Source organism: Thermobia domestica, chromosome 7 (assembly GCF_964235325.1).
Source record: "Thermobia domestica chromosome 7, izTheDome1.hap1.1, whole genome shotgun sequence".
In the NCBI taxonomy this organism is placed as follows: domain Eukaryota; kingdom Metazoa; phylum Arthropoda; class Insecta; order Zygentoma; family Lepismatidae; genus Thermobia; species Thermobia domestica.
Genome location: NC_137460.1, coordinates 288,906,127 through 288,933,414, shown reverse-complemented (window position 1 = coordinate 288,933,414; position 27,288 = coordinate 288,906,127). Strand labels below are relative to the sequence as shown.

The 27,288-nt window shown below is 35.2% G+C and overlaps 1 protein-coding gene across 3 annotated transcripts in view; it reads left to right on the top strand.

The window, feature by feature from the left end:
* The first annotated feature begins 7,652 nt into the window (after positions 1 to 7,652).
* Positions 7,653 to 27,288, top strand: part of LOC145691016 (uncharacterized) — a 31,023-nt gene continuing 11,387 nt past the window's right edge. For 2 of the 3 annotated variants that reach the window (XM_081766547.1, XM_081766546.1), the window contains exons 1-2: positions 7,970 to 8,208; positions 21,251 to 21,406. In XM_081766547.1, coding sequence (XP_081622673.1) covers positions 8,086 to 8,208; positions 21,251 to 21,406 — 279 coding nt within the window. In that variant the 5' untranslated portion in view covers positions 7,970 to 8,085. Of the gene's footprint in view, positions 7,791 to 7,969; positions 8,209 to 21,250; positions 21,407 to 27,288 lie in introns of those variants that run through there. The other variant, XM_081766549.1, reaches the window with a different exon arrangement.

The window sequence follows — 27,288 nt, the reverse complement described above, 5'->3', positions numbered from 1 at the left end:
CCTAGGTATTCCTAATGGCCGTTTTCCGATTGGTCTTCCAGTCAAGACTTTGAAAGCGTTTCTACTTTCTTCCATTCTAGCTACATGATCTGTCCACCTAAGCCTCCTAGATTTGACGACCCTAACAATGTTGGGTAAACCGTATAAATTATGTAGTTCCTCGTTATGAAGTTTCCGCCATTCCCCCATTCCCGTTCCTCTTGGGTCCGAATATTCGTCTCAGGATATTGTTCTCAAATACTTTCTGTCTATGTTCCCTAGAGTAAGCGACCATGTTTCACAACCATACAGAACAACAGGCATGATTATCGTTTTATATATTTTAAGCTTCAAATTTCTTGACAGAATTCACGACGACAAGAGATTTTGAACCGAATAATAACACGAATTCCCAGCTTTTAGTCGACATTTATTTTCATCGTGAATGTGATTTTCGTCTGTTAATAATGATCCTAAATATTTGAAACTAGCAACTTTATCAAAAGTATTAATTAATATTTTAACGCATCCATAATTTGCCGTATTACGGTCCCGACGCACTTCCATGTATTTAGTTTTCTCTGCATTTACTTCTAAACCCATGTCCCTTTATCTTGATCAGTCTTATGAATTTCACCTTTGAAGGCAGGGAAGTGTTAAAATAACAGTGCCAGAATCATTTTAGTTAATATGTTAAATCAAACATGTATTTTATACAGATGTCTTCTTTGTTCTATGTAAAATTTCCGGAAATTTTGAATCCATTAGAAAGAATCATTTGTCCGGAAATATTGGCAAAAGCAGGAAAATCTAGTCATCTGGCCTAAATCTAGTCATCTTACTAGGATTTTCGAAAATGACCAAGAAAATGCCATTTAGGCTTACACATACTGTACGTTATGCTCTTCTATCGATACAGTGGTTATTCAGTACATACAGTAATTACAATACCGTACATAAGGCTACTTACATTTAACCCTACAATCACACCGTGGGGTCACCGGCGACCCCAGTGCATATAAAATACGTTCTGCGGCAGCGCCGTTGTGAGAGGGAAACACAACACTGTCTAGCTTCAGTTCGGAGCATGCTGTTGACACTGCAAGTTGCATTGTTGTGTTGGTGCGGAAAGTTCTGTGTTATTTTGAGTGCTCGGGTCATATATGACCCAGGGGCGGATCCAGGGGGGGGCGATCGGGGCAATCGCCCCCCCAGAAGAGGAAACTTTCTTATTTTATATATATAAATAAAACCCATCCCAAAGTTTGGAGCCCTTAAAAGTAGCAGTATGACAACCCACCGCCCCCCCCCAGAAGTCGGTCCTGGATCCGCCCCTGAATTATGACCCCACGGTGTGATTAATGAAACATAGTTTATTTTGAATAGCCATATAAGAAATCATTTTCTAGTGGGCGATTTTTTTACGAATGGCGGCATCAAGGATGTTTTCTAACCAGGAAGATATTGTATGCATTTTAGAAGAATCAGATGATGATCTGTCCGATGCTGATGAACTGTTAAGTGAAAATGAGGATAATGAGGAACTGGATGATCAATCGGAGGATGAATTTGAAGCTGATGTTGATAACGATGATGTTGCCGACTTGTTACAACGTAAAGTTATTTATGGGAAGAATGGCAGTAAGTGGTACACTAAACCCTTCCACCAAAAATCCACTAGAACGTTGAAAAAAAAAACATTGTTATTCATCTCCCAGGGCCCAAGAAGGAAGCGAAACAAAGAACAGATGCAAAGGACATTTGGCTACTGTTTTCTTCAAATGACATTTTGAACACAATTGTGATTTTTACCAATGAAGAAATAGAAAGACAAAAGTGTATCTTCAAATCAGATCAGAGTTATCTATCCCCCACTGACAAAATTGAATTTTGTGCCTTACTTGGTTTGCTTTACCTAGCCGGTGTTCTAAAAAATTCTCACCTGACAGTAAGTGGTATGTGGTTTGAAGCGTTTGCTCCACCTGCATTTAGGAGCACTATGTCAAGAAAAAATAGATTTGAATTTCTCATAAACTGCTTGCGTTCTGACGATAAAGCTACAAGGGACCAAAGGAAATCTGTAGACAAATTCGCTGCCATCCGTGAAGTGTGGGATATCTTTGTGCGTCACTGCTCTGAATATTATACTCCTTCAGAATATGTCACGATAGAATATGTCAGAATATGTCTACCCCTTCATTATTGGGGTTCAGGGGTAGATGCCCTTTCAAAATGTACATTCTCAGCAAGCCCGATAAATATGGGATAAAAGTTATTATGATGTGTGACGCCAAAACATCGTATATGTGTGCAGCAAAACCATATGTTGGAAAAGAGAGAAGAGATTCACAGCTTGCAATTCCAACTGAATATGTGTTGAATCTCACACAATCCATCCATCACACAAACAGAAATGTAACTATGGACAACTGGTTTAGTTCCTGTGAGGTAGCTGACAAGCTCTTGGAAAAAGGACTCACCATGGTTGGCACTATGAGGAAGAACAAACGAGAACTTCCACCATGTGTAACTGAACAAAAGGGAAACTAGTTTATTCCCCATTGTTTCTTTTTCAGGAAAACAAAACCGCTGTCTCCTTTGTACCAAGAAAAAACAGGTGCGTAGTTCTGATATCGTCTATGCATAATCAAGCTGACATAGACAATGAGACGTAGAAACCAAAAATAATCTTATTTTACAACCAAACTAAAGGAGGCGTGGGTTAATTTGATCAATACTGTCATTTGAAAACAGTTGCCACAAAGACACGTAGGTGTCATGTTAGATGCAGCGGCACTAAATAGCTTCGTTATCTTCAGGTGCAATTCGGGATCTAGTTCAACACTGAAGAAGCGTTCTGATTTCTTGAAGGCTCTTGCATTGGCACTCTGTGAAGAACACATGAAAAGGAGAGCAAATAACGAGAGATTGCCAAAACAGCTAAGGAACAATATTCGTCATGTTCTTGGCATCGAAGAGGAACCGGTACAAAGTGTGACACCAGTTGGACGACCAGGTAGATGTGCTTTCTGTACCCGGAAGAAAGACAGAAAATGAGTAGCAGTGTGTTACTTGTGTAAGAGAAGTGTGTGTGTGTGCTGAACACCGACACAACATTTGCGAGAATTGCAAAATGTAAACAATGGTAAACAATGAAAACTGCTTCATTTATGTCCATGTAAAACAATGAAAATATCAAATAATTGAAACCTAATGAAAACATTTAATATTGTTATAATGTAGAACTCGTGTATTTTAGACTAACTGGATAATCGGTAAAGAAACGAATTATGTCAACATATATAAAATGTGATACGTGAAATGTATAAGATTATATAACCTAATAAACCTAACCTAACCTCGCCTCATTTAACCTTACTTAACCTAATCTAATACATATAGATATAATCTAACATATATATACATATATACACATATATACATAACCTACATAAACATATATAATTAACAAACCACATATTATCTACCCTAAGTTAACCTAACCTAATATTATCTAATCTAACATAATATAACCATATCTAGTCTAATAAAACGACTCTCCAGACTGGGGTCGTATATGACCCCACGGTGTGATACATGTCATAATAAAAGCACGGTGTGGTTGTAGGGTTAATGTTTCTGAAGAACTTGCTCGTACACTAAATTACACTGATCTTGTAAGTCACACTTAAAACTTATAGGCCTAAGAGAAAATAAAAATATGTATGACAAACAATTACCTATGAATGAACTTTCGTAAAAACACTGACTTCACACAGCGTTGACGGACACACTATTGTTTGTTTATCGCTAGATTATATTATGACAAAATGTAAAAAGCTTCTAGGGACCGCGTTCGGATTGTCGACGTCCTACTGTATATACAATGTATTTCGCTAACGGAAAAAATACTTAAAAAACAAGATTTAATTCTACATTTTAGTTTTCTGATTTCTAGTAAAATCCCTCTTTAATCTTTGTATATTTTTCGAATAACTCAAAAAGAGAGATGATCTTATTTACATATACACACATATACCGCACAAGTGAGTAAATTTGAGCAGTGAAAAATATACTAAAGGGTTGAATATGTGAAACTTCCGTTCGTTATTATTACAGACTAGCAGAATACCTGTTTTTTGCACGGGGAAAATGCGTTTCATTTTGGACACAAAGAGCACTAAAATTGTCACCAATAAACTTATGGAGCCTCAAAACTATGAATTCGACATTAATATCTGTAATTTTCAATTATCTTTACATGTCACCATTTCCCCTTAGAGTACTAATGGGACTGAATTTGGATTTAAACGGCCGGAAGAGTCACTGTTCATCTCAGCGACCCCGAAAAGGATTCGACACTAATATCTGTCATTTCCCCTCTCCCCTTTTCTCAAGTGGCATCATCAAAGCGAAATAATAAAAAACATCCCGAACCTCATCCATGTTGAAAATTTTATCGAGATCGGTAAAATTTCCAAAAAATTTTGAACCCATTAATAAAAAATAATTTGTTCGGAAATTTTAGCAAAAACCGGAAAATATAATTAAAAACTATTTCTTCGTCTGATGCTAGTAATCTTACTTGCTGTAACATGTTTGCAGCATTATACAATGTATTTTGGTAACAGGAGTACTAATGTTCCCGTCCCCTCTTAGGAGTACTAATGGGACTGAATTTGTGGATTTAAACGACATCTACTGTTCATATCAAGGACCCCGAAAAGTATGGATTCAACCGCCACTTTTGATCATGTATATATCTATATCTATTTCCCTTTCTCTCTCTCTCTCTCTCTCTCTCTCTCTATCTATCTATATAATGTTTTTTTAATAATAAAGGTTCCGGTACGCAGGACCTCACCTTCACAATGGTTAAAGAGTTGATAAATTGGTTGCATACCTTTCAGATTATGCTTTAATTGTAGAAGAAAAAAAATCTAACTCTGCTGTACTGTAAATATTTTCATTTTCGTAGGCGGGAAATTATCTCTGTAGTGATCTGTGCTGTAGTCAGTGTTGCCAACAGCAGCAGTTTCCCGCTAAATCTGGTGGTTTTACGATCGTGTCTAGCGGTGAAAATTGGCTGGCAGCGGGAAATCTAGCTTTTTTTAAAGAATATGTTTGTAACGTATTTCAAAACGTGTTACTTTTTGATAAAATGTGTTACTGTTGTATTTTTTCTTATCTAGGTATTGGTCGAGTGTATTACAGACGTTTGCGAATTACCTGTGGTATGTGGCAATGTTGCTCTCGGGACGTGGTATGTGGCAACGCTCTCTTTTTTCGAAATCAACGGGACAATCACGTTTACTCGAAAATGAAATGAAAGGAAATCTTTGAGTTTTACGTCCCACGGTTATGCCGGTTAGGCTAAAGGAGACGGTGATGATGAGTAATGAATGAAATGGTGGAATGAAGAAAGTGGGAGGAAACGGGAGAACCCCGAGAAAACCCACGCACACGGTGTTTGTCCACCACAAAGTTCACTTGGCGGGGGCTGGGATCGAACCCGGGACCCCAAGCACCAGAGGTGAACGCTCTACCACTGAGCCACCGCGGCCCCCCACGTTTACTCGAGACGTATGTTTGTCCCTTTCGTTCCTTCACTGGATATGATTGTTCCGAATTAAGCATCCGAGACGGCCTAATTTTGTTCGAATGAGGACTCTGTACCCGTTACCACTTCCCGTCAATTAATAGTTGTTAGTTGACAGTTCTGTGGTCCATAGTTTCTTTTGCCGGTTTATGCGGACTTGTGCTACCTTTAGTGTTTCTTGACTACAATTGTCATTGTGTGGTGTAACAATGGTACGAACAAGAGTAAGTTATTCTCAAAAATTTAGAAAAGACTGGCTAAATGATCAAAATTTGAAAGACTGGGTGTTGGAAGTTGAGGAAGATCGTGCGGTAGCTCGGTGCAAATACTGCAAGTGCAATTTGAAAGCAAAATTGTGTGATCTTATAGCACATACCAAAACTAAAAAACACGTAAGTGGAGCTGAACTTTTTAGCTTAAATAGACAAAAAGAAAATAGAATTCCCGGTAACAAACGTTTCTTTTGACACTGTTCCAGTCGAGGCAGGGTTAGCTTTATTTACCGCGTGTCATTGTTCTATTAGAAGCATTGACCATCTTAGTGAATTGTGCAAACGCTATTTCCAAGTGAAAGAGGTAGACTTACATCGTAGTAAATGTAGTGCTATGATCAAGAATATTTTATCTCCATACTTTAAGGAGAGCGTTCGGAAAGACATTGGTGACAGTGACTATAGCATTCTTCTTGACGAATCAACAGATATTGATATAGTCAAACAGCTAGGTTTAATATCATTTACTATTCTGATGCACGTTCTATTGTCGTGTCTACTTAGGAATGTACGAGTTACTCGGCTGATGCTAATTCAATTGTGAAGGTACTAAAAGTAGCTTTGTAAGATTTTGGGCTCGATTTGAAGAAACTACGCGGTTTAGGGACTGATAACGCTAATGCATTGTGGGAGTTAACAATCGTTTGTACCAAATTTTAAAAAAGGAAATAATCATCTCGTGTTAGTTCGTTGTCTTTGTCATTCTGTGCAACTAGCTGTGTCCACGGTGGCCTCCGAATCACTCCCGAGAAATTTGGAATTTATGATTTCCGAAACATATTTTTTTTTGTTCGATCACCTCTCCCGCAACAGATGTACACAGAACTGTATAGAGCTATAAATTAAGGGTCTAATCCACTGAAAATTGTACAGGTGTCCCATACTAGGTGGTTATCAATAGAAACAGCAGTGAAACGGGTTCTTGCGCAATGGTTGGAGTTAAAAACGCATTTTCAAATAGTGCGGAACAGTGAAAAGTGCTACACATCTTAATTACTTTTCCAAATGTACAGTGAAAAGTGCTACACATCTTAATTCCTTTTCCAAATGTACAGTGATCCGAATAATGAAGTGTATTTTTTATTTTTGAATCCTATCTTAGCAGAAACCCAACACGTAAATCAATCTTTTCAATAGAACTCTGTTGACCCAAGTAAGCTACTGCAAGATCTTGTCTTGCTTATTGAAGGACTGGCAAAAAGAATACTTGTACCAAATTTTCCAGTTAATTTGTTAACGGAGAATATTAAAAACTATGTGAGTTCCAAACCTTATGTGGGTTATAATGTTGAGAAAAGAATAGGTCAACTAAAAGCGGCTAGTGAACTTACGATTGAAAATGATAGACAATTAGGGAAAGATGTACGAATTTTATTGTTAAGATGGTATCACAGCTTCAACAGCGTTTACCTGGAAATGTTGAAATATTGAAAAATATTTCAATGTTCGCACGAGAAAACTGTTTGAAGGTGTTAAAGGATCCGATTATTCCTTTGGCGGAACTCATGGGCTTTCCTAAGGAAACCATAACAAAAATTGACTTTCAATGGCAAAAACTCACGTTAGTTTAGTGGAAAAGAACGGAAAATTTTACAGCGTTTTGGAGTGAAGTTAAAAAATATAAGGATGCAGTCAGAGAAAACCCTTTTCATCCACTTTCTAATCTCGCTCTGTGTCTCCTTGTTTTACCATGGTGAAATGCAGAAATAGAGTTTTTAGCCAGCTCAATCTCGTGAAGACGAAACATAGAAATCGAATGGGAAGAGAGCTTTTCGTACTACTCATGCAGGGCTGAGATGACTCGGGAAGTACTGCCATGATCTCGATTTAGCAATTTCCATATTACAAAACACTCATACTATGACAAGAGCAACGTACTCCAATGTACAAGTTGAAGACGACGAATCGGAGGATGAATTAGCTGCATTAATGAATTAGTGGTAAGTACTTCTGTGCTTTAATTTTTTTTAGTGCATAGATTGGAATTAATAAAAATATGCAGCTTTTTCATGTGTAGCGCGATTTTTAGCTATATTTGTAGATCGCGATATTCTTTGGTGGATTTCTGGCGGTATTGGTTTTCAATTTAGCGGGATTTTTTGCAAACTCGGTGGCAACACTGGGTGTAGTCTGCAGTTGGATAATGTATGGCTAACATGAAGAAGAATATTTTTATTCTGTGATTAATTAATAAAGATCGATTGCTCTTAACATTTTTAATGGACTTCGTTCAAAATGAACGAATCTCACATGCTTTGTCGATTCTGTTTACAAGAATTGTGCGAGAAAATGAAAGTAAATATATTTAATGGCGGTAGAAATGTTCTTCACAAAATCGTTACTTGTTTGTCACTTACAGTAAGTATGAAGATAATTTTATATCCTAAGGAAGGTGTACATAAGTATCTACAAGATTACAATGGGGATCCACTAGAAACTAATCAATGTAGGGCCAGATTTACAATAGGGATCTCGGGGAACGTTTAGCTCATTTTACTGAAAAATGTTACAATTTTGGTAATTTCTGTTCATATTAGGAGGTTAGGTTAGTTTATGTTGTATCATGTTAGTGTAGGGGTCCAGCATAATTTTCAAAAAAGAATGATATAATTTCGATTATTGCTACTAATATTAGGTTAGTTCAGGTTAGCTTAGTTTAGTTCAGGTTATGTTAGACTTGGTTACGTTGTGTTACGTCTAAGTACTTACATCATTCATTTCCCATATAAATTTTGTGTTTCTTACGTGCTTCTGGACCCCTTCTGCTAAACATACTCCGCCATCTCAGTAGAAATTCATGAATTTGGGGTTCATATTACAGGTACCGAGTCGCCCCTTCGTTTTGTATAAAGGGAATGGGTAAGAGTGAACTTTATGCCGAACATTCATCGGAACCGATTCCTCGGAACAGTTCAGAGATCAGTTCCCAAAAATAATCCCATGAATCGAAGCAATCACAAAGTAAATTCTGGACAAGTTTTGCAGACCACCTAATAAGTAACCGTAATCTAACTTCGCACCAGCAAACTAAGATATATCATAACAATGATAATAGATTACGATTGCTAACCAAATGATCTACCATACTCACCAAGAATTTACTCTTCAATTGCTACGTAATAGGGCAATATCCTTGAGAACTGACGCTTAAGGCTTCCGAGAAATCAACTCAGATAAATCGGTGACTATCAATTTTGAGCTATAAATGGGGCGCTACCGCCCCTCAAGTACCATAAAAACATCCAAAACAACAATAAATAATCAAACCAGTGGTATAAAGCTAACGTAAGAAGAAGAAGAAAAAACACCACTAATTATAAATCAGTGCAGCATCACGAAGAAAAATAAATTACATCTCACCAAGACTTGGAACAACCAGGAGCAAACCTCTTTCTTAAATAAGCGAAATGAATCATCAAATTATCAGAACGATAAGTTAAATTTAAAAATCCTCTTTAAATTCAACCACGTATTCACGATAGACTGCGTACCACCGACTATCCACTTCTGACTGCGGCACATTCGACCGACATTAAATTTGCGTCTGCCGAACAAATTCTCGTCCACCTAAACTATTAAGTACAGCTCTTAATCAGTCCACACAATATCGCGGAACGATAGGAATTCACTTCATTATCACAAACATTTGAAGAAACAAATAAACAAAATAATTAATTAATATCCGAACACCGAAACTCACTTGACCGATGCAACACACATGTTCAACGTATATTTGAACATAGAACATGTTCAGTAAGATTATATAACAACCAATCAGCGACTTCAACACAACCAATCACAGCACAGGAGACATCAGTGCCATCAACCGCTAAAACACCAAAACAACATTCTTATCTGGAGGAACAAAAATACCGATTCCGTACCTGTTCCGGTGACAGTGGTTCTGTTCTTTTCTACGCCACTTTCAGTGACAAAATCACTTGTTCGGCATAAACTGCACTCTAGCCAAATGATGTAATAAGTGGTGATTTACAGTTTTTATGTGATGTTTAAGTGTGTAAGTTTGGCAGTAAAATTACGAGAAAAGATATGTAGGAGTGGGTACTATTTGCAAGACGCGGAAGGTTTCTGTGATTCAGCACCATAGTAGTCGTGTAAGATGGCGAATCGTTGCGTTGAATATGATATTTCCGCATTGAGTTTTACAGAATTATATAAGAATAATGAAGAGAATCTATTATTTTCTTATGAGAACCACGGATTACTGAATGTAAGTGATAATTGAAGCTTCTATGAGAACCGGTTTCGGTCACTGTTATAGTGTGACTAAAGTCTTACCAGGTAAACTAACCAAATCTAAACTAGCCTAACCTAACAATTTTTAATGTTTTTACTGATCTTTTGTGGTTTGAAACTGGAGGGACAGCATGTAGCCTGTCTGTTTTACAAGATCGACTCCGTACCTTCAACAACGGCATTTTATAAGCGACTCATGTATTTTGCTATCTAGATTTTAAAAAAAAAGCCACCTAAAGGTCTATTATCTACCAACTTCTGCTTCGTGATACATCATTTGTTCCAGTTCAAGGCAACATAAAGCTTGTGGGCCCGTGCGGTAGTGCGTACGTAAGGAGTGGGTAGGGTTGCCAACTGGCCGCAAATATTGCTGTTATTTTGATTAAAGCCGATGACTGGTACAAAATGCTTACCAGGCCCTTTATGACCGGTTTTTTCAAATTTGAATCTAGTTCGAAGTAATTTAATCTAGTTCGAAGTATAGATTGTAACGTGCTCTTGTAAACTTGAGCTCTTTCGCGGGGCACTAGCTAATTCAATTGAAGGATAAGGGAAAAAAAGGAGGAATGTCACAAAACTTTATTTTCGTGAAAACGGCGGTTTTCTATTTTAAACCGCTTAAAAAGAATAGGGTATTCAAATCTTTTGCCCCTTTTGATGTTCTATCAAATAGTACCAAGAGTCACCAACAGATGGGATAAAACAGACACTTGGACATTCCTTGTTTTTTCCCCTTACCCTTCAATAGACTAGGACATTTACCTGCAACAAGATAAAATTATATACTAACTTTTTACTAATAATGCTAATAAGACTCCCAGACTTGGAAAACTGTTCCACTAATATAGGACAAGTATGAATTCTATGCAAAAGTTGATCTTCCAAAATAAGGAGATAATTAAGATAAGGATCTTAATGATGCACGTTTAAGCAAAATATCTAATATCTTGTATTAAAGTTAAAAGCTCATGAATTTCCTTGTAACGTCCTATTTTAGGGCCATAAAAATAAATGAAAACATACCAAGCAATATCTTAGATTGGATTAAAAAAATCAACGTACTTTAAAGATTCAGTAGCTTGATTAACTTAACCCAATATTAAAAAAATCAGAATGAAAATCAATAATGATTTCTAATTTACACGCGCAACGGAAATTTAACAGTTATCACAGGTTCTTGCGATAGCGGTATACCCTCAATGAGATTTTAGTCGATGTGCAATCTAGCACATGTTCGACACAAACTTAAAATGTACCTTATTATCATATAATCTAGATATGTAATATGAATTACTGAAATGGAATCATACATTGAAGTTCAAGTTATCATTTATTGTTAAAAAAAAATTGAATTACAGCTTAAGAAGGTGGTTATAAATTTTTGAACTATTGTTTCAGAATAAATTTGATTCTTTGCACTGCTTTAGTTTTCACATTCGGTCAACACATAACTTCCGATAAACATTATTACAATTGTACGTGATTTACATATTCATAGCTTGCCGGTACAAAGAAGAAAGAAAAAAAAATTAAACATATAGATGATACATAATTAGTAGCTTCTTTGGCAGGTTAAACATAATGTATTACGCTCCAATGGAAAAATCCTATTAATTCTAACTATTCATTGATTCATTTATTTTTCATTCAAGACTCAGGAAAGTGTCAGGAATAAATAAATAAAAAAAAATGAATTATGTTCCGTGCACTTCTGGCACGTATTGCATATGTGCCCACTTGTGTCATCTCCACTTCTATATACTACATTATTATTATTACTATTATTATTCCTCCTTAGGAATCATTTCATAACATATGTTTGTAGCATATTCTAAATTTCTTTCTATGACATTGGGTCACATTTTCTATAACATAACAAACACTACATTGACTATCAATATGAATGAATATGATATATATACAAATGAATATGACAAAAAAAATACATCTACAATATTTAGCACTTTCCTGATTATACTGCGAACATGACATTTTACTCTATGCATCAATATATTCAAGGAAAAGAGAAGAGCGACAAGTTGAGCATAACTAACCTAACCTTTAAAACTGCATAAGGACATCGCGTTAGAAATCTGTACAGGAAGCTAAATTTATGATTTTACCGAATGTATACTAAAAATTTAATAATAATATTAGTGAAAGTATTACGATAATCTTATGAGATGCGTGACACAACACGAGATTTTATTTGCACATGTTTGTCATGCTATTGTGACGTACTGATAAAAAAATTTAAGCAGTTAATGTTTCCAGAGTTTCAAAACTTAAAACACAAATGGTACCGTATATTAGGTTGTTCTCAGTTCGAAATAATTCCCACTAAAGGAAAAGGTAAACTTTAACGTTACCTGTTATGTGTTGTGTAGCAAGTCCAGACTGTTCTGGATCCTACCTCTCCGTGTACACGCAGGGGCCGGCTCCAAAATGCCTCGGCCAACAACACAACAGACCTACCATATCCTTCCACTTTTACGGCAAAGAGATAATGGTAATGGTGACGCTTCGTCGTTTCCAAAAAAGGTTAACAATAATTTAGGTAAGACCAAAATTTCTTTATCCAATGTATCACAGGTTATTCGAAATAAAAAAAATTATACACTTTTGTCCGAGAGTAGCAATTTAAGCTTTTAAATTTCGAACTTTCCTGGAGGTCTTACAGCGTCACTAATCTTGCTTCAATACATTATGGCGGACCGTCATGCAATACCTGGCAAGTACATAACCCAGGCTACACCATATTTTTTCATATTGTAAAACTTAACATTCTATAATAGTTACATCCCTAAATTTTGAGAATTTAATGAAGTGTTAATATATATGATATATTTAATGAGACACATAATTTCTCAAACTAAAAACAGAATATTTATAGATCTCACCTAGTCTCTTCGGTCCATTTGCCTTAAGAGCACCAATAGGCGTTAACCACATATTCATGTCTTCTAACCCGGCCATCGCCATCTTGGCCTCGTTACCCAGCATGCAGCAAGCACAAGACAATTGAATGCCAAGGACCGATGCTCGAAATGACTAATTATGCGATGTCATGGGTGAGTGTTATATAAATAAGAACTTGACTATTACAGTGTTAATAAAATTTACCTAGCAAATTTAGAGGAATCCGATATAATGTTAAATCATTTGTAATTAATATTTATTCAAACATAACGTTACATATGATTATAGCGCGCAGGTATAGAATAACCTCACCATCTAGAGGCTTGCATTAGTAATTAGAACATTTCCACATAAATAACATTAATAAACAACACGCAAAGTAAAAATTAAACACGTATTTGAACTAATGGCACGACTAAAGCAAATGGGGGCTACTCACACAACATAACAGAAACAATAACAACAATAATGTGAAGTACCGTAAAAGGGTACGTTGCATTTTTCCCAGCGCCTCGAAAAAATTTTTTTTTTATTTAAAATCTTTCAATAACTCTTTTCGTTTGACTTCCGAACAATTAAACAATTTGAAATTTATTAAATTTTGGACTGGCATTTCTCTCCCTTTTAAATCCTTCAAAAATACGGAATTATGTTGTAATTTCGACACGAAATAAGGTCAAGTAAACACTCGAAAATATTCATGTGTTACCTTTTTGAAAGCGTCTGAAAGAAAATAAGTTTTCCCCATGACTAGATTCCCTTCTTTAATTTCGACTGCATTCCTTTTTGATTTTCTTTTCTTCTTTGACAACAATCGTGGTTATACTTGTATAAACCTCTTCGAATTCTCTACATTTTGAAGTTCAGGAGGCCAAGGAAATTTCTCCTGAAATCTATCTACAGCCGAAAAAGAAATGAACACTTCTGCGGGTGTGCAATTGATGGAACTATTGTAAGAGTGGTTTAATAGGACTTGGGCGACCTTCAAGACATTTTTCCATTTGGTATGCTTACTACTACATAAGAATCTGATGATCCTATTCAAATCGCGATGGGACCTCTCCAGGATTCCATTCGCCCGAGCGTTATAAGGAGAAATCAGAATATGCTGTATCTGGTGTTCGTTACAATAATCTTTCCACCTCTGAGAGACGAACTGTGGGCCCTAATCAGAGACGACATAATTTGGGTATGGACAAAGATAGCAGAAATCTTTCTCCAAAGTCCGAATAATTTCAGCTGTGGTTGCTGTTCTTAAAGGTAGGTAACAAAAAAATCTGGAGTAAACGTCAACAATTGATAGTACATAATAATATCCATAGCTACATGGAAGCTTACCCACGAGGTCAACACACACTTTGAAATGTGGTTTATCTGCTTCAATATGCAAGTCTTCGCGAGAGAGCTCTGTTCGAAAATTTCGTTCGCGCGCACGATTCACAATTATTTATATGTTGTCAAAACGTTTGGTTTTGACCTTTCCAAAAGAATAACTTTTGCACTAATTTCATGCATTTAGCAACGCCAAAATGTCCTGTCTCATGAATGTGTTTTACTGTTCTTTCAATCGGAGATTGGGGAACCACTAGCAGCCAATTCTTAGTTTTTGAATTTTGAATATAAATTAGATTATTTATAACCTTGATTCTTGAGTTCGCAGATTCTGAATTCATTTTAGCTCTCAACTCGCGACAATGCTTATCCGATGCTTGCATTCGCTCCAACTCGCATATTCTCATTGTAATTAATTAAATTTACCTGACATTCCTCCGATTTGGCAGGGAGTTCAGGAGAATTTCTACTCAATATATCGGCAGTTTTATTATCTACTCCCTTGATATGCTCAAATCGGAGATCAAACCCTTGGAGTTTCAACAAAATTTTCGTAGTTCTAGTATCAAGGTTTTGCAAAGTGAAAGCATGTCACAGCACTATTGTCACAGTGAACCGTCACCTTCCTGCCTAATATGTAATACGAAAAATGTTCACATAAGAACAGAACAGCTAGTAATTCTAACTGAAAAACCGAGTAAGACACTTCATGGAGTTTTAATTTTCGACTCGCGTATTCGATGACCAAAAGTTCTCCCTCATCGTCATATTGAGCTAGATAACCCGCCAAAATATCTAATGAAGCGTCCGAAAATAGATGAAAAGGCTGGTTGAAGTCTGGTTGACTAAGTGCAGGGGGCTCACTTAGCAACACTCTTAATTGTTGAAATTTACTCATTAATTCCTCTGTAAAGCAATATTTTCTGTCTTTCTTTAAAAGGTCAAAGAATGGAGCCGTTATTGCAGCAAATTGAGGAATAAATTTTCTCCTTCACGAAAGAATACCTAAAAAGTATCTTAATTTCTTTTTATTTTTGAGAATCGGAAAAAACTTAATGGCTTCATTCTGTTTAGGGTTCGGCTTCAATTCCTTTCCATTCACTACATGTCCAAGAAACGAAATTTCAGTTTTTACAAACTGAAACTTCTTAAAATTTAAGGCAAAATTTCCAAATTTTAGAATTTTGAAGAGGGTTTCCAAATGTTCAAAATGTTCAGTTAAGTTCGAGCTAAAACGTAACAAATCGTCGAGATAGACTACAACAAAATTTCTAGTATCTAGACCGAAATACGAATTCATCACATTTTGAAACATACTAGGACTAGACTTGAGTCCCATTGGTAAGACGCATAAAACATATTGTCGTCCAAAATAAATAAAACTAGTTCATGAAAAGGAATCAGGATGAAGCCTAACACCATAGTAACCCATGGTGGCATCCATTGAGCTGAAGATTTTTGCACCAGATATTCGAGAAAGTATTTCGTTAATTGGTTCAACTTGAATTTTAGGGCTTATACTTTCAAATTCAGGGATCTGAGGTCGATCACTGGCCTCACACCCCCTGAAGCCTTTCTCACGCAGTGAATGGGGTTACCTTATTATCATATAATCTAGATATTTAATATGAATTACTGAAATGGAATCATACATTGAAGTTCAAGTTATCATTTATTGTTAAAAAAAATTGAATTGCAGCTTAAGAAGGTGGTTATAAATTTTTGAACTATTGTTTCAGAATAAATTTGATTCTTTGCACTGCTTTAGTTTTCACATTCGGTCAATACATAACTTCCGATAAACATTATTACAATTGTACGTGATTTACATATTCATAGCTTGCCAGTACGAAGAAGAAAGAAAAAAATTAAACATATAGATGATACATAATTAGTAGCTTCTTTGGTAGGTTAAACATAGTGTATTACGCTCCAATGGAAAAATCCTATTAATTCTAACTATTCATTGATCCATTTATTTTTCATTCAAGAGGAAAGTGTCAGGAATAAATAAATAAAAAAAATGAATTATGTTCCGTGCACTTCTGGCACGTATTGCATATGTGCCCACTTGTGTCATCTCCACTTCTATATACTACATTATTATTATTACTATTATTATTCCTCCTTAGGAATCATTTCATAACATATGTTTGTAGCATATTCTAAATTTCTTTCTATGACATTGGGTCACATTTTCTATAACATAACAAACACTACATTGACTATCAATATGAATGAATATGATATATATACAAATGAATATGACAAAAAAATACATCTACAATATTTAGCACTTTCCTGATTATACTGCGAACATGACATTTTACTCTATGGATCAATATATTCAAGGAAGAGAAGAGCGACAAGTTAAGCATAACTAACCTAACCTTTAAAACTGCATAAGGACTTCGCGTTAGAAATCTGTACCGGAAGCTAAATTTATGATTTTACCGAATGCATACTAAAAATTTAATAATAATAATAGTGGAAGTATTACGATAATCCTATGAGATGCGTGACACAACACGAGATTTTATTTGCACATGTTTTGTCATGTTATTGTGACGTACTGATAAAAAAAAATTTAAGCAGTTAATGTTTTCAGAGTTTCAAAATTTAAAACACAAATGGTACCGTATATTAGGTTGTTCTCAGTTCGGAATAATTCCCACTAAAGGAAAAGGTAAACTTTAACGTTACCTGTTATAAGTTGTGTAGCAAGTCCAGACTGTCCTGGATCCTACCTCTCCGTGTACACGCAGGGGCCGGTTCCAAAATGCCTCGGCCAACAACACAACAGACTTACCATACCCTTCCACTTTTACGGCAAAGAGATAATGGTAATGGTGACGCTTCGTCGTTTCCAAGAAAGGTTAACAATAATTTAGGTAAGACCTCCAAAATTTCTTTATCCAATGTATCACAGGTTATTCCAAATAAAAAAAAATTATACACTTTTGTCCGAGAGTAGCAATTTAAGCTTTTAAATTTCGAACTTTCCTGGAGGTCTTACAGCGTCACTAATGTTGCTTCAATACGTTATGGCGGAGCGTCATGCAATACCTGGCACTACATAACCCAGGCTACACCATATTTTTCATATTGTAAAACTTAACATTCTATAATAGTTACATCCCTAAATTTTGAGAATTTAATGAAGTGTTAATGTATATGATATATTTAATTAGACACATAATTCCTGAAACTAAAAACAGAATATTTATAGATCTCACCTAGTCTTGTCGGTCCATTCGCTTTAAGAGCACCAATAGGCGTTAACCACATTTTCATGTCTTCTAACCCGGCTATCGCCATCTTGGCCTCGTTATCCAGCATGCAGCAAGCACAAGACAATTGAATGCCAAGGACCGATGCTCGAAATGACTAATTATGCGATGTCATGGGTGAGTGTTATATAAATAAGAACTTGACTATTACAGTGTTAATAAAATTTACCTAGCAAATTTAGAGGAATCCGATATAATGTTAAATCATTTGTAATTAATATTTATTCAAACATAACGTTACATATGATTATAGCGCGCAGGTATAGAATAACCTCACCATCTAGAGGCTTGCATTAGTAATTAGAACATTTCCACATAAATAACATAAATAAACAACATGCAAAGTAAAAATTAAACACGTATTTGAACTAATGGCACGACTAAAGCAAATGGGGGCCACTCACACAACATTACAGAAACAATAACAACAATAATGTGAAGTACCGTAAAAGGATACGTTACATCCTATTGTAGAGAAAGCATAGGGACAAACCTCGAACTATTTAGTGTTCAATACTAACAATTTTTATTTCAGAATTTTATATATCGTGGTCACATATATATCATAACCTTTTTACCGTAATTTAAAGATATATATATATAAACAACTGAACATTTTAAAATGAATTATTGAAAGTAATACAACCTCAAGCAGATTTTTATGAAATCAATGCGTATTCTAAGTGCATTGAATAAAATGCGTATGTTAAGTGAAATGTAAAATTTACGCCAAAAATATAGTGCCTCCCAAGCTGTTCAGTTAGGAAGGTGACACTCGGTATGTAAGCTCCACATTAGAAATAACTTGACGCACTTGCGAAAATTTCAACTGTAAGGACGGAAGGAGATTTTTTAATTCTTTTCTCATTCAAATCGACGTTGTCTGTGTCGTCGTTACGAGAAAACAGCTGAACCGTTTGTAGATTTGAACATAACACTGGGCTCGAGCTCGGTTTTATCATGGTACTTGCATAAATGCCTATCCTTGCAGGGTTAAGGGTGTTTAAAATGTTTGCCAAAAATAGAATATCTGAAGATTCCGTGGAGTTCGAAAGATGAAACCTCGTATATAAACTCTTTATGAAAAATAAGTATCCACGCAGTCTAACGTTTTAAAAAATTCCGCTTTTCTTTGGTGAGCGGGTGGTAATTTCTATTGTATTTTTCGTAATATTTTAAATTACTGCCCATTCTCTCTTACAATCACAGAAAAGTTGCTGAATTGTTTTAGAAGAATATTTGAACATAGCAGCTGACTCGAGATGGGATTTTGTCATTTGATCTTCATTAAAATCTGACTCTAAAGGGGGACAGATATAGGGCGGTTTTCCGGCACAGTCCAGGTTTCCAATGAAAGAATTAACTGTCCCAAAAAAAGTCTTTCGGGACGCCTGTTTGTCCCGATTTTCTTTCTTCAGATTGAAATATAAATTCAACATGCAAGAAGTAGTATGTCTCACAACCTGCAAACACCGTGCTCGTGGGTTTTCTCGGGGTACTCCCGTTTCCTCCTACTTTCTTCATTCCACCATTTCACTCATCTCTCATTATCACCGTCTCCTTTAGCCTAACCGGCATAACCGTGGGACGTAAAACTTACAGATTTCATTTCATTTCACAACCTGCAAGAAGTAGCATGTCTCACCTAAAAATAGAAGATTTGTGTAGCCAATTAATTTTACTAAATAAACAACAGGGAGCTTGAAATCACATCCATTCTTTCGTCCTATGGATAGTTTAGCTTCCAGAGAGGAAGAAAGGATTTAAAATATATATATTTAAGAGGGAGCATATGTTATGTAAATAATTTCTTGAATATCACTTCCAGTAGGATAAAACGTCCTTCTGCAGGTGACCGGCTTTAACTACTAGTTACCTTGTACTTCAGTCGGCAGCAAAAAACTGCTTAGTTGTTGGAACTTTAGTCAAGAGTGGTGATACTGCTCTCAGTCCCTACAAGTTAACCGCATTTAAACTGTCTATTTCGTCCTGTTTGCTGTCTTCTTAAGCACAATTTCTGAGAATTGAGTTGTCTTCCCTGTGTGGATAAATATTTCTAAAGATGCCGTGGACGCACTCAATGCTTTTGGAATTATATTTTATCCTTTATCTGATAAAAGTTTCAGTAATTTCAAGCTAAAATTCTGTAACAACTTACTCCGGCACAAGAAATGGCAGTTAAACACATTAAAGTGCATGTCTTATTTAATTTTGATAGTGAATTTTGTTTTCTATCAAACTTTTAAACTTGCGTAAGTCTTTCAGGAGGTTTAGCTTTTAGGGTAGTGTTTCTGACAGGCGATGGCGCAACAAAGAAACAAGTTTCTCTTCAATCAAATGGGGGGTGCGTCGTAATTGGCGTAATATTTAGAATCTGCTAAACACAAAAAAATCGAAATTCAGAATAAGGGACAGCTCTTCTTACATTACCTTTTCTTACTCCTTATATATTCTTTGTTCGGCTTCATTTATGTATAAAATAAACTGGAAAATTATGAGTAGTAACCGGGAAAAGACAGGTAATTAATTGACTTTTATCAAATGAATAGGAAACCTTGCCTCATATATAGTCTGAGATCAGTGTTAAATTAACTTTTGTACAAGCGGGATAATAAAAATTTAAGGGGAACTCTGTTCTAGATTGCAATAGAGCAGCAGAAATCTGTCGAAATAAAATTCGAGACTTGTTATTGCCCGATCGGTTGCAATAACCAACATATTGCCATTTTCCCCTAACAAACGTTGGAAAGCGTTTGTGTGCGTCTGTATCTAATTTCCAAGTTTTTATTTAACTTCGACTTTATACAAGAATGTGGTTTCTTAATTAGAACAATTAAGTTGGGCAAAACAAAAAAATTAATTTTCTTTGAAAAATCTTTGCTTTTAAGACTTTTATTTCCGAAAAAATTAAACAGAAGAAATGGAAATATTTCAATGCATGCGTATAGATATTGTAGGAGGGCGTGTACATATTCTATGGGGACTCAGCCCCCCTTGAACATGCCTGACTTCAACAGTGTCTGAGATTGGTGTCCCGGTTTTCTGTTTACAAAATTTGGCAACCTAGACAGGTATATAGCATACGTGCACACGCTGTATTTATGCCCATCACAGGTAAGTTGTCCTGAAATGTATTTCCACCCAGTATCGCAACTCCTCCCTTAAGAAATACCTTTTAAGAAAATAAGTGCATTCCTGATAACAGAGTTAGTATCCCACGAGTGTAAGTATGTGTCCCTAAACTAGGACTGGATGGCTTTTAGTTTTTCAGTATGAACAAATAATCTTAAGTATCCACAGTTAACTTTAGAGTTGATTTGAGATTTTTAAAAATAAAAAGAGGATTATATAAGATTACTGGGTGTTCACGCTTGCTATTTGAAACTGCACTTTCCCAGAAGTTCGCAGTAGTCAATTGAGTTAAATATAGGAAATACATTATTGCAGGTTCCAAAGACGAACACAACACGCAGCCAATCAAAACCTTAACTTATTAAACTAAAATAGCTTTAGTAAAGAGTCTTGGGTTCTGTTCTATGATGAGCGAGCCACAACTGCAGAGCCTAATATCAGCCAACTCTATTTTTCTTTTGCTTTTACAGGTTTCTTTGGAAGATGATCTTCCGAACGTCATTTGTCTATCCTGCGCGAACAAAGTAGATAGCTTTTACGAGTTTCGAAACATGTGCCATAAATCTGAAATATTCCTCATGAGACTCATATCTACTCAAACCTGCAACAACACTCAGGTGAACACGGTAAGAAAGTTATAAATATTTTATATAAAATATACATTTTTCTTATTGTTTATATTTCTTAGAAGAGCGTCATTATCGTTCATTAGTGAGAGTATTGTCACTAGTGACAAACCAACGTTTTGATGTGTTTTAAAGAGTGAAGAAAAAGTATGCATTTTATTGAAGCAACAATAATTGTATATAAATAATGAATGCTGAATACAAGGGACAATTTAAATATTTTTAATTATTTTATCTAATAGAATAAATCTAAGGTGGGAAAGATTGAACTTATGAAATAGTTCATTCTAAGTTTGTATAATACAATTGATTTAAATGATATTTTGTATTGTAAAATATTAATTTCATTTGAAACTATTGTGATGCCAATAATATATTTTTCTGTCAGTATTATTTGTTGTTTTCATGACCCACAAAAAATATTCTACGATATAGAAAAATGGAGAATAATAGCTGTAACTTTTTCAATTCAGTAAACCGAGATCTCGCTTCCACATAGGTTGCCAAACATCCAAACTCTTTATGCTTTTCTCTTTCATATGAGATAAATGCTGAGAGCAGCATTTAAAAAGTTCGAGCCGCTTTCTTCCCCATTTTATGTGCTAAAATTTAAAGTAGGTATTTCGGCTTGAGATAAATGTATAAGTACAAGATGCCAACAAAGGGAACATAATGTGAGGTCTCCATTTTGATATGACGTGTCCAAAAATCGCAGGTTTTTTCATCTTTCTACGCATGGACTTACACATAATAATAATTAACAGAAATGTTCTCAGATTAATCTGTCGTCCTAAAAGCATTGTTACACAATTGGAACAGATATATGAATGATATTTTCTAAGAAACCGGGTAAAATAAATATTTTTGACGCCGAGAAAGAAATTTCTTTAGAAAAGAACTCTTCCGCTGCATTTACTAGACACAGTCTCAGATCGTTGCACAGGTTTTCCTCTTCGTTGAGTTTCCCTGTCATGGTTTTTCTTATTTATTTGATGCTCGTGACCTTTCCGAAAGTTGAAGAACTCTTTGGCTTTGTGTGAACCGTAAACTAGAACAAGAAAAATGAACAAATTGGGAAATGATCTCAAAATTGCTTTCCATTAATCTTCAAAAAACAATATTCCATAACCGAAAAAAATAGTCTATATTATATTTGTTTGATGTTTGAAATTAAAGAAAAATAACGTGTTTTGCATCTGTTGCTTTACGTAGTTGCTTGGATTGTATACCATTTTAATCTGTTTTGTTCATTTCTTTAAACGGTGAACGCTTTTTAAAAGTAGTTTTAAATTACAATTCATTTCCAATATCCGAATATTGTTCAGTATATAATCGGTACACTAAAGCGAATATAGTGAGTATGAACAAATTTCATTTTGTTTTTACCTTTCTGTTCATGTTTGAGTTGTTTTATTTTTTTATTTTATTTTAATTTATTATTATTTTTTCTTACTATCTTTCAGAGCGTTTCATTCCAGCTTTAGTTACTATATTCTATTGCTTATGGGTGATAAATGCTTGTATTAGCATTTATATGATTTTAATTCATGCGAAATGTGATCACATTCGAGTCAGATCTGATACAAAAGAAATCCTTAAATTTGTCCTTAATAGCCAAGCGCAACTGCAACTAAAATGAACGCTTTCGTGTCAAATGGCGTTGGTAAGCTACTGGAAGTTGCTTTCATAACTTTAATTACAAGCATCTCGATACATTATTAACAAAGAAGTAAGGTTGGATTTTAACGTTGAGTAGTCATTGGCTATTAGTTGTTGGAAATATGTCAAAGTTTAAAAAAGTTGACAATTTCCAGTTTTGGCCGATGAAAGCAAACATTTACACTCATGTGTGAGCTGCATTCTACGTCACGTATCCTAGCAATTACCCTTTCAGTTTTATTATATATATAAAAATTATCCCGATATTTACATTTCCATCATTAATGTTTTTAATGCTGTAAGAAGGATTTGGAGACTATAAAAATAACAGCTATATTATTCACAGTCCTTTAATCGTGTTCGATCGTGCAGTACCTTACTAGGGATTTACGTTTACATTAGGAATTGTGTAACAAGAATCAGTCGTTGTTCCAATTCACAAGAAAGGCCATAAAACTGATTGTAATAGCTATCGAGGAATCATTATTCTGTCAAATCCTATAAAATCCTCTCAAACATTCTATTAGCAAGATTGACCCCATATACAGAACATTATTGGAGATTATCAGTGTGGATCTATGCGAAATCGATCGGTTATTTACCATTCTCAAATATTCGAAAACAAATGCGAATACAGTATCCTGGTTCATCAATTTGATTTTAGAAAGGCCTACAATTCGGTTAAGAGGAAGGACTGTATGACATTCTTATAGAATTTGGGATGCCGAAAAAACTAATTAGATTAAGATGTGTTTAAATAAATCGCAAAATAAAGTCCGAGTACGAAAATTCCTGTCTGTGAGCTTTCACGTTGGGAATTGTCTGGAACGGAGAAATGCGTTGTCGCCATTATTATCCAACTTTGTTTTCTAGCACACTATAAGGAAAATCAAAGGCAGCAACCAGGGCCTAGAGCTAAATGAGCTAGTATTTACCATGTTATAGCTTATGCTAATATAAATCTGATAGAGATTGGTAGGGGAACAATAGAAAGAGAACACTTGAAAAGACATGGTTTTAGAAGTAAATGCAGAAAAAACTGAACACATGGAAGTGCGCTGAGATCGTAATTACTGCAAATTATAGATGCATCAAAATACCGAATAATACTTTAACAAAGTAGATATTTTCAAACATCTAGGATCAATTTTACACACCAAAACCATTGTACTAATTTTAGCAGTTCATACAGGTAATTTGAATATTTGTGTGCCTCCTTATGTCCGGAATTCAATCATACACCACTATAACACTCAGTCACAAAATTGATTTTAGTTTTTTTTTAAATGTAACTGGGCATGAATGTGGTCATATGCAAAACAAATGAGATGAAATATTGCTTGTCTAACACGTGTTACCCACCCCGGCCGCCATATTAGATTTAACTGCCAGTTTTTCAAATATGAATAAGTGCATGTAATACATCAAATTCATATAAAATTTTCTAGTATATTCATTGGTGTAGTTAGCTTGTACCGTTTGCAAGGTATTGCATGCTAAATGTCAGGCAGTTCACGAATATTGAACCAAATAGGAAGTTGTGCAGGGCCCGTGTATCTATGTAATCTTTTACGTGATTTATCCATGACGAATTATTCTCTGAACGTAGATATATACAGACGTAAATACGGGAATGTTAGGTCTCCACCCAAATCTGGTCATATCTGGATTTACATTAGGCGTTTTGACAGTAATATAATACTTCCTTGTTATAGTATAATATAGAAGTAATAACACCTACTCACAGAAATGTAATAACATTATAACACCAATGTTGTAAAGATTTTCTTTATACCTACAGTATTTTTCCAGTTAGAAATTGTTTTGATATGTCAACATCAAAAACGTAAGCGTAACTGATATTACTCTATAATGTTTAATCGCGAAGTGCCTGCAGGGATTTAACATGCAATACCTTTCAAATGATACAAGCTACAATAAAATTAGCTATTTCAGTGGATTTCCGAGAAAACTGTACGCGTCCATTTACATCTAAAGAAAATAAAAGTAATTTGTGTTCAAGCATTATAGTAGTGTATGATTAAGTTCCGGATATATGAAGGCCCATGTATTTGTAAATTACCCGTATGGACCGCTAGAATTCGTACAATATACATTGGGCCGCGGAGAACTTTTAAATCAATTTTAAACGGATCCCAAGGGGACATTTCGCGAATGTACCTTGTGAGAGAAGAACGCAGATTTAAAATACTTGAGAATAAAATCTTGAGACGAATACTCAAACTCGAGGAACGGGAGTGCTGAATGGCGAAAACTTCAGAACTTCCTAATTTGTACCGTTAACGAAACATGTTTCGGTCATCAAATCTAGTAGGATCAGGTCAGCACGTCATGTTGCCAGAATGTAAGAAAGTAGAAACACTTTCGAAGTTTCTAATCGGATAACGACCATTAGGAAGAGGTAGGTGGAGATGGGAGGATAATGTTAACCCCTTCCCTTACGATTTATTTTCTGATTTCTGAATTGAAGTATAAAAGTGTATTATAGATGGTTTATCATTATATAACTTTCAAAACGTCAATAGAGTAACCCTACGTGATGCTACAATAGTTCAAATTTTATGACGAGTATAGCTCGGCATTGTGCGATTTCGCACCGGGAGGCGATGACGAGCTAGACTCATCATTTCAGTGGAAGGGGTTAAGATGGATTTCGCAGATATAGGAATACAAAGTAGCAACTTAATGAAATTAGCTAAGAATATAAGTCAATGGAGAGCTTTTGTGAACGCGGAATTCAACCTTCGAGTTCCGTAGGCCATAGAGTGAATCAGTTAGTTGGGAGTTGCAGTCTATATTCGCAGTTTACTTATATATGTTACTCCAGTACTTTAATTTTATAGTAAGTTACTTTAAGATTTAAATGGAGTAATGATTAATATTTTGTGTTAGAAACTTTATGTGTTTCGTTCACCTGTAACTGATTTTGTTCCCTTAAACGACCAGTTTGTTTAGGTAATAGCCCATGACGACATTCTTCTTCAGGAAGAAAGCTACAAAATTAACAAACGGGTAATCACCACGAAGGACAGTAACTAAAGATCCCGCCTTATTATACAGTTGAAACTTCTTTAAACTGAAGTATAGGATAATAATAATAATAATAATAGTAATAAAGTTGAGTCAATAATCAAGGCTAGATATGTACTTTGAATGTGGTGATGCGAGGTAAATTGATTTATAATTTTATTTTCTGGGTGGAGATGAAAGTATTGAGACAGAAAAAGTGTAGAATAAGTTTTAATTAGTTTTTTCGAACATTGTCTTCAGATTTTCCCTGGAGATTTCTAATTAAGCTACAGCGAAGTGAGCAACATGCTTACTCTCAAACGCATTATATTCATTAATAATTCTGAAATACTTTTCTTTTTTCCAGTCTTCATTATAAATGACACACTAACTTGGAATGACTCCGTTCGCTAACTTATAACGTTTACTTCATAGGATGGTAATCCAAATAGAGCAAACATTACATTAGATAGTCGTAGATAGTATGTTCGCTCGAGCGTTGACGATGAAACAAGTTATTAGTGATAGCTCCTTTCAACGCCATTTACACATAAGCAAAGATTCTAAATACAACCTTTAAAAACACCAAAAATTCAGCATCATATTTACGAAAAATAATAAACACTACAAACAATAAGTAAGGAGTATATTCCGTACCATGCACCTAAATGAATGACCACGAGGCACGAAGATGCGACATGCAAATCAAAATCAACACTCATAAATAGACTTAAGAATTTTAATAATGATTTATACTTACATTACTGTTATTAGGTATTAATATTACTACAGTATTCTGTATGGATGCTTTATATATATAGAAAAATACGTGGATATAGTTTTTAAATTACATATTTTAAAAATATATGATGCAGCAAAGTTTATGGAGTCCTAGTCCTATCGTTGTCTGGCGCCGAACAGTGCTGCCTACCGCAAAATTTCTTCAGCTCTCGCTGTTCGCGTAGGTTTCACGTGTTAAGTGACGTAAGAGCGGACAGGGCTGTGATTGGCTGGGGAAGCGCTGGCCAAGGTCAAGCTAGCCGCCTGCTTTCTCTGAGCGAGAGAACACACACATAGAAACGTCGTCTGCTAGTAAGTGAGAGTTCTTTAAAAATAAAAGAGAATTAAATTGCTTGAGCTGCATACAGCCAAATTAATGTACAAATGAGTTTATGACAAACTGCTGGATAACC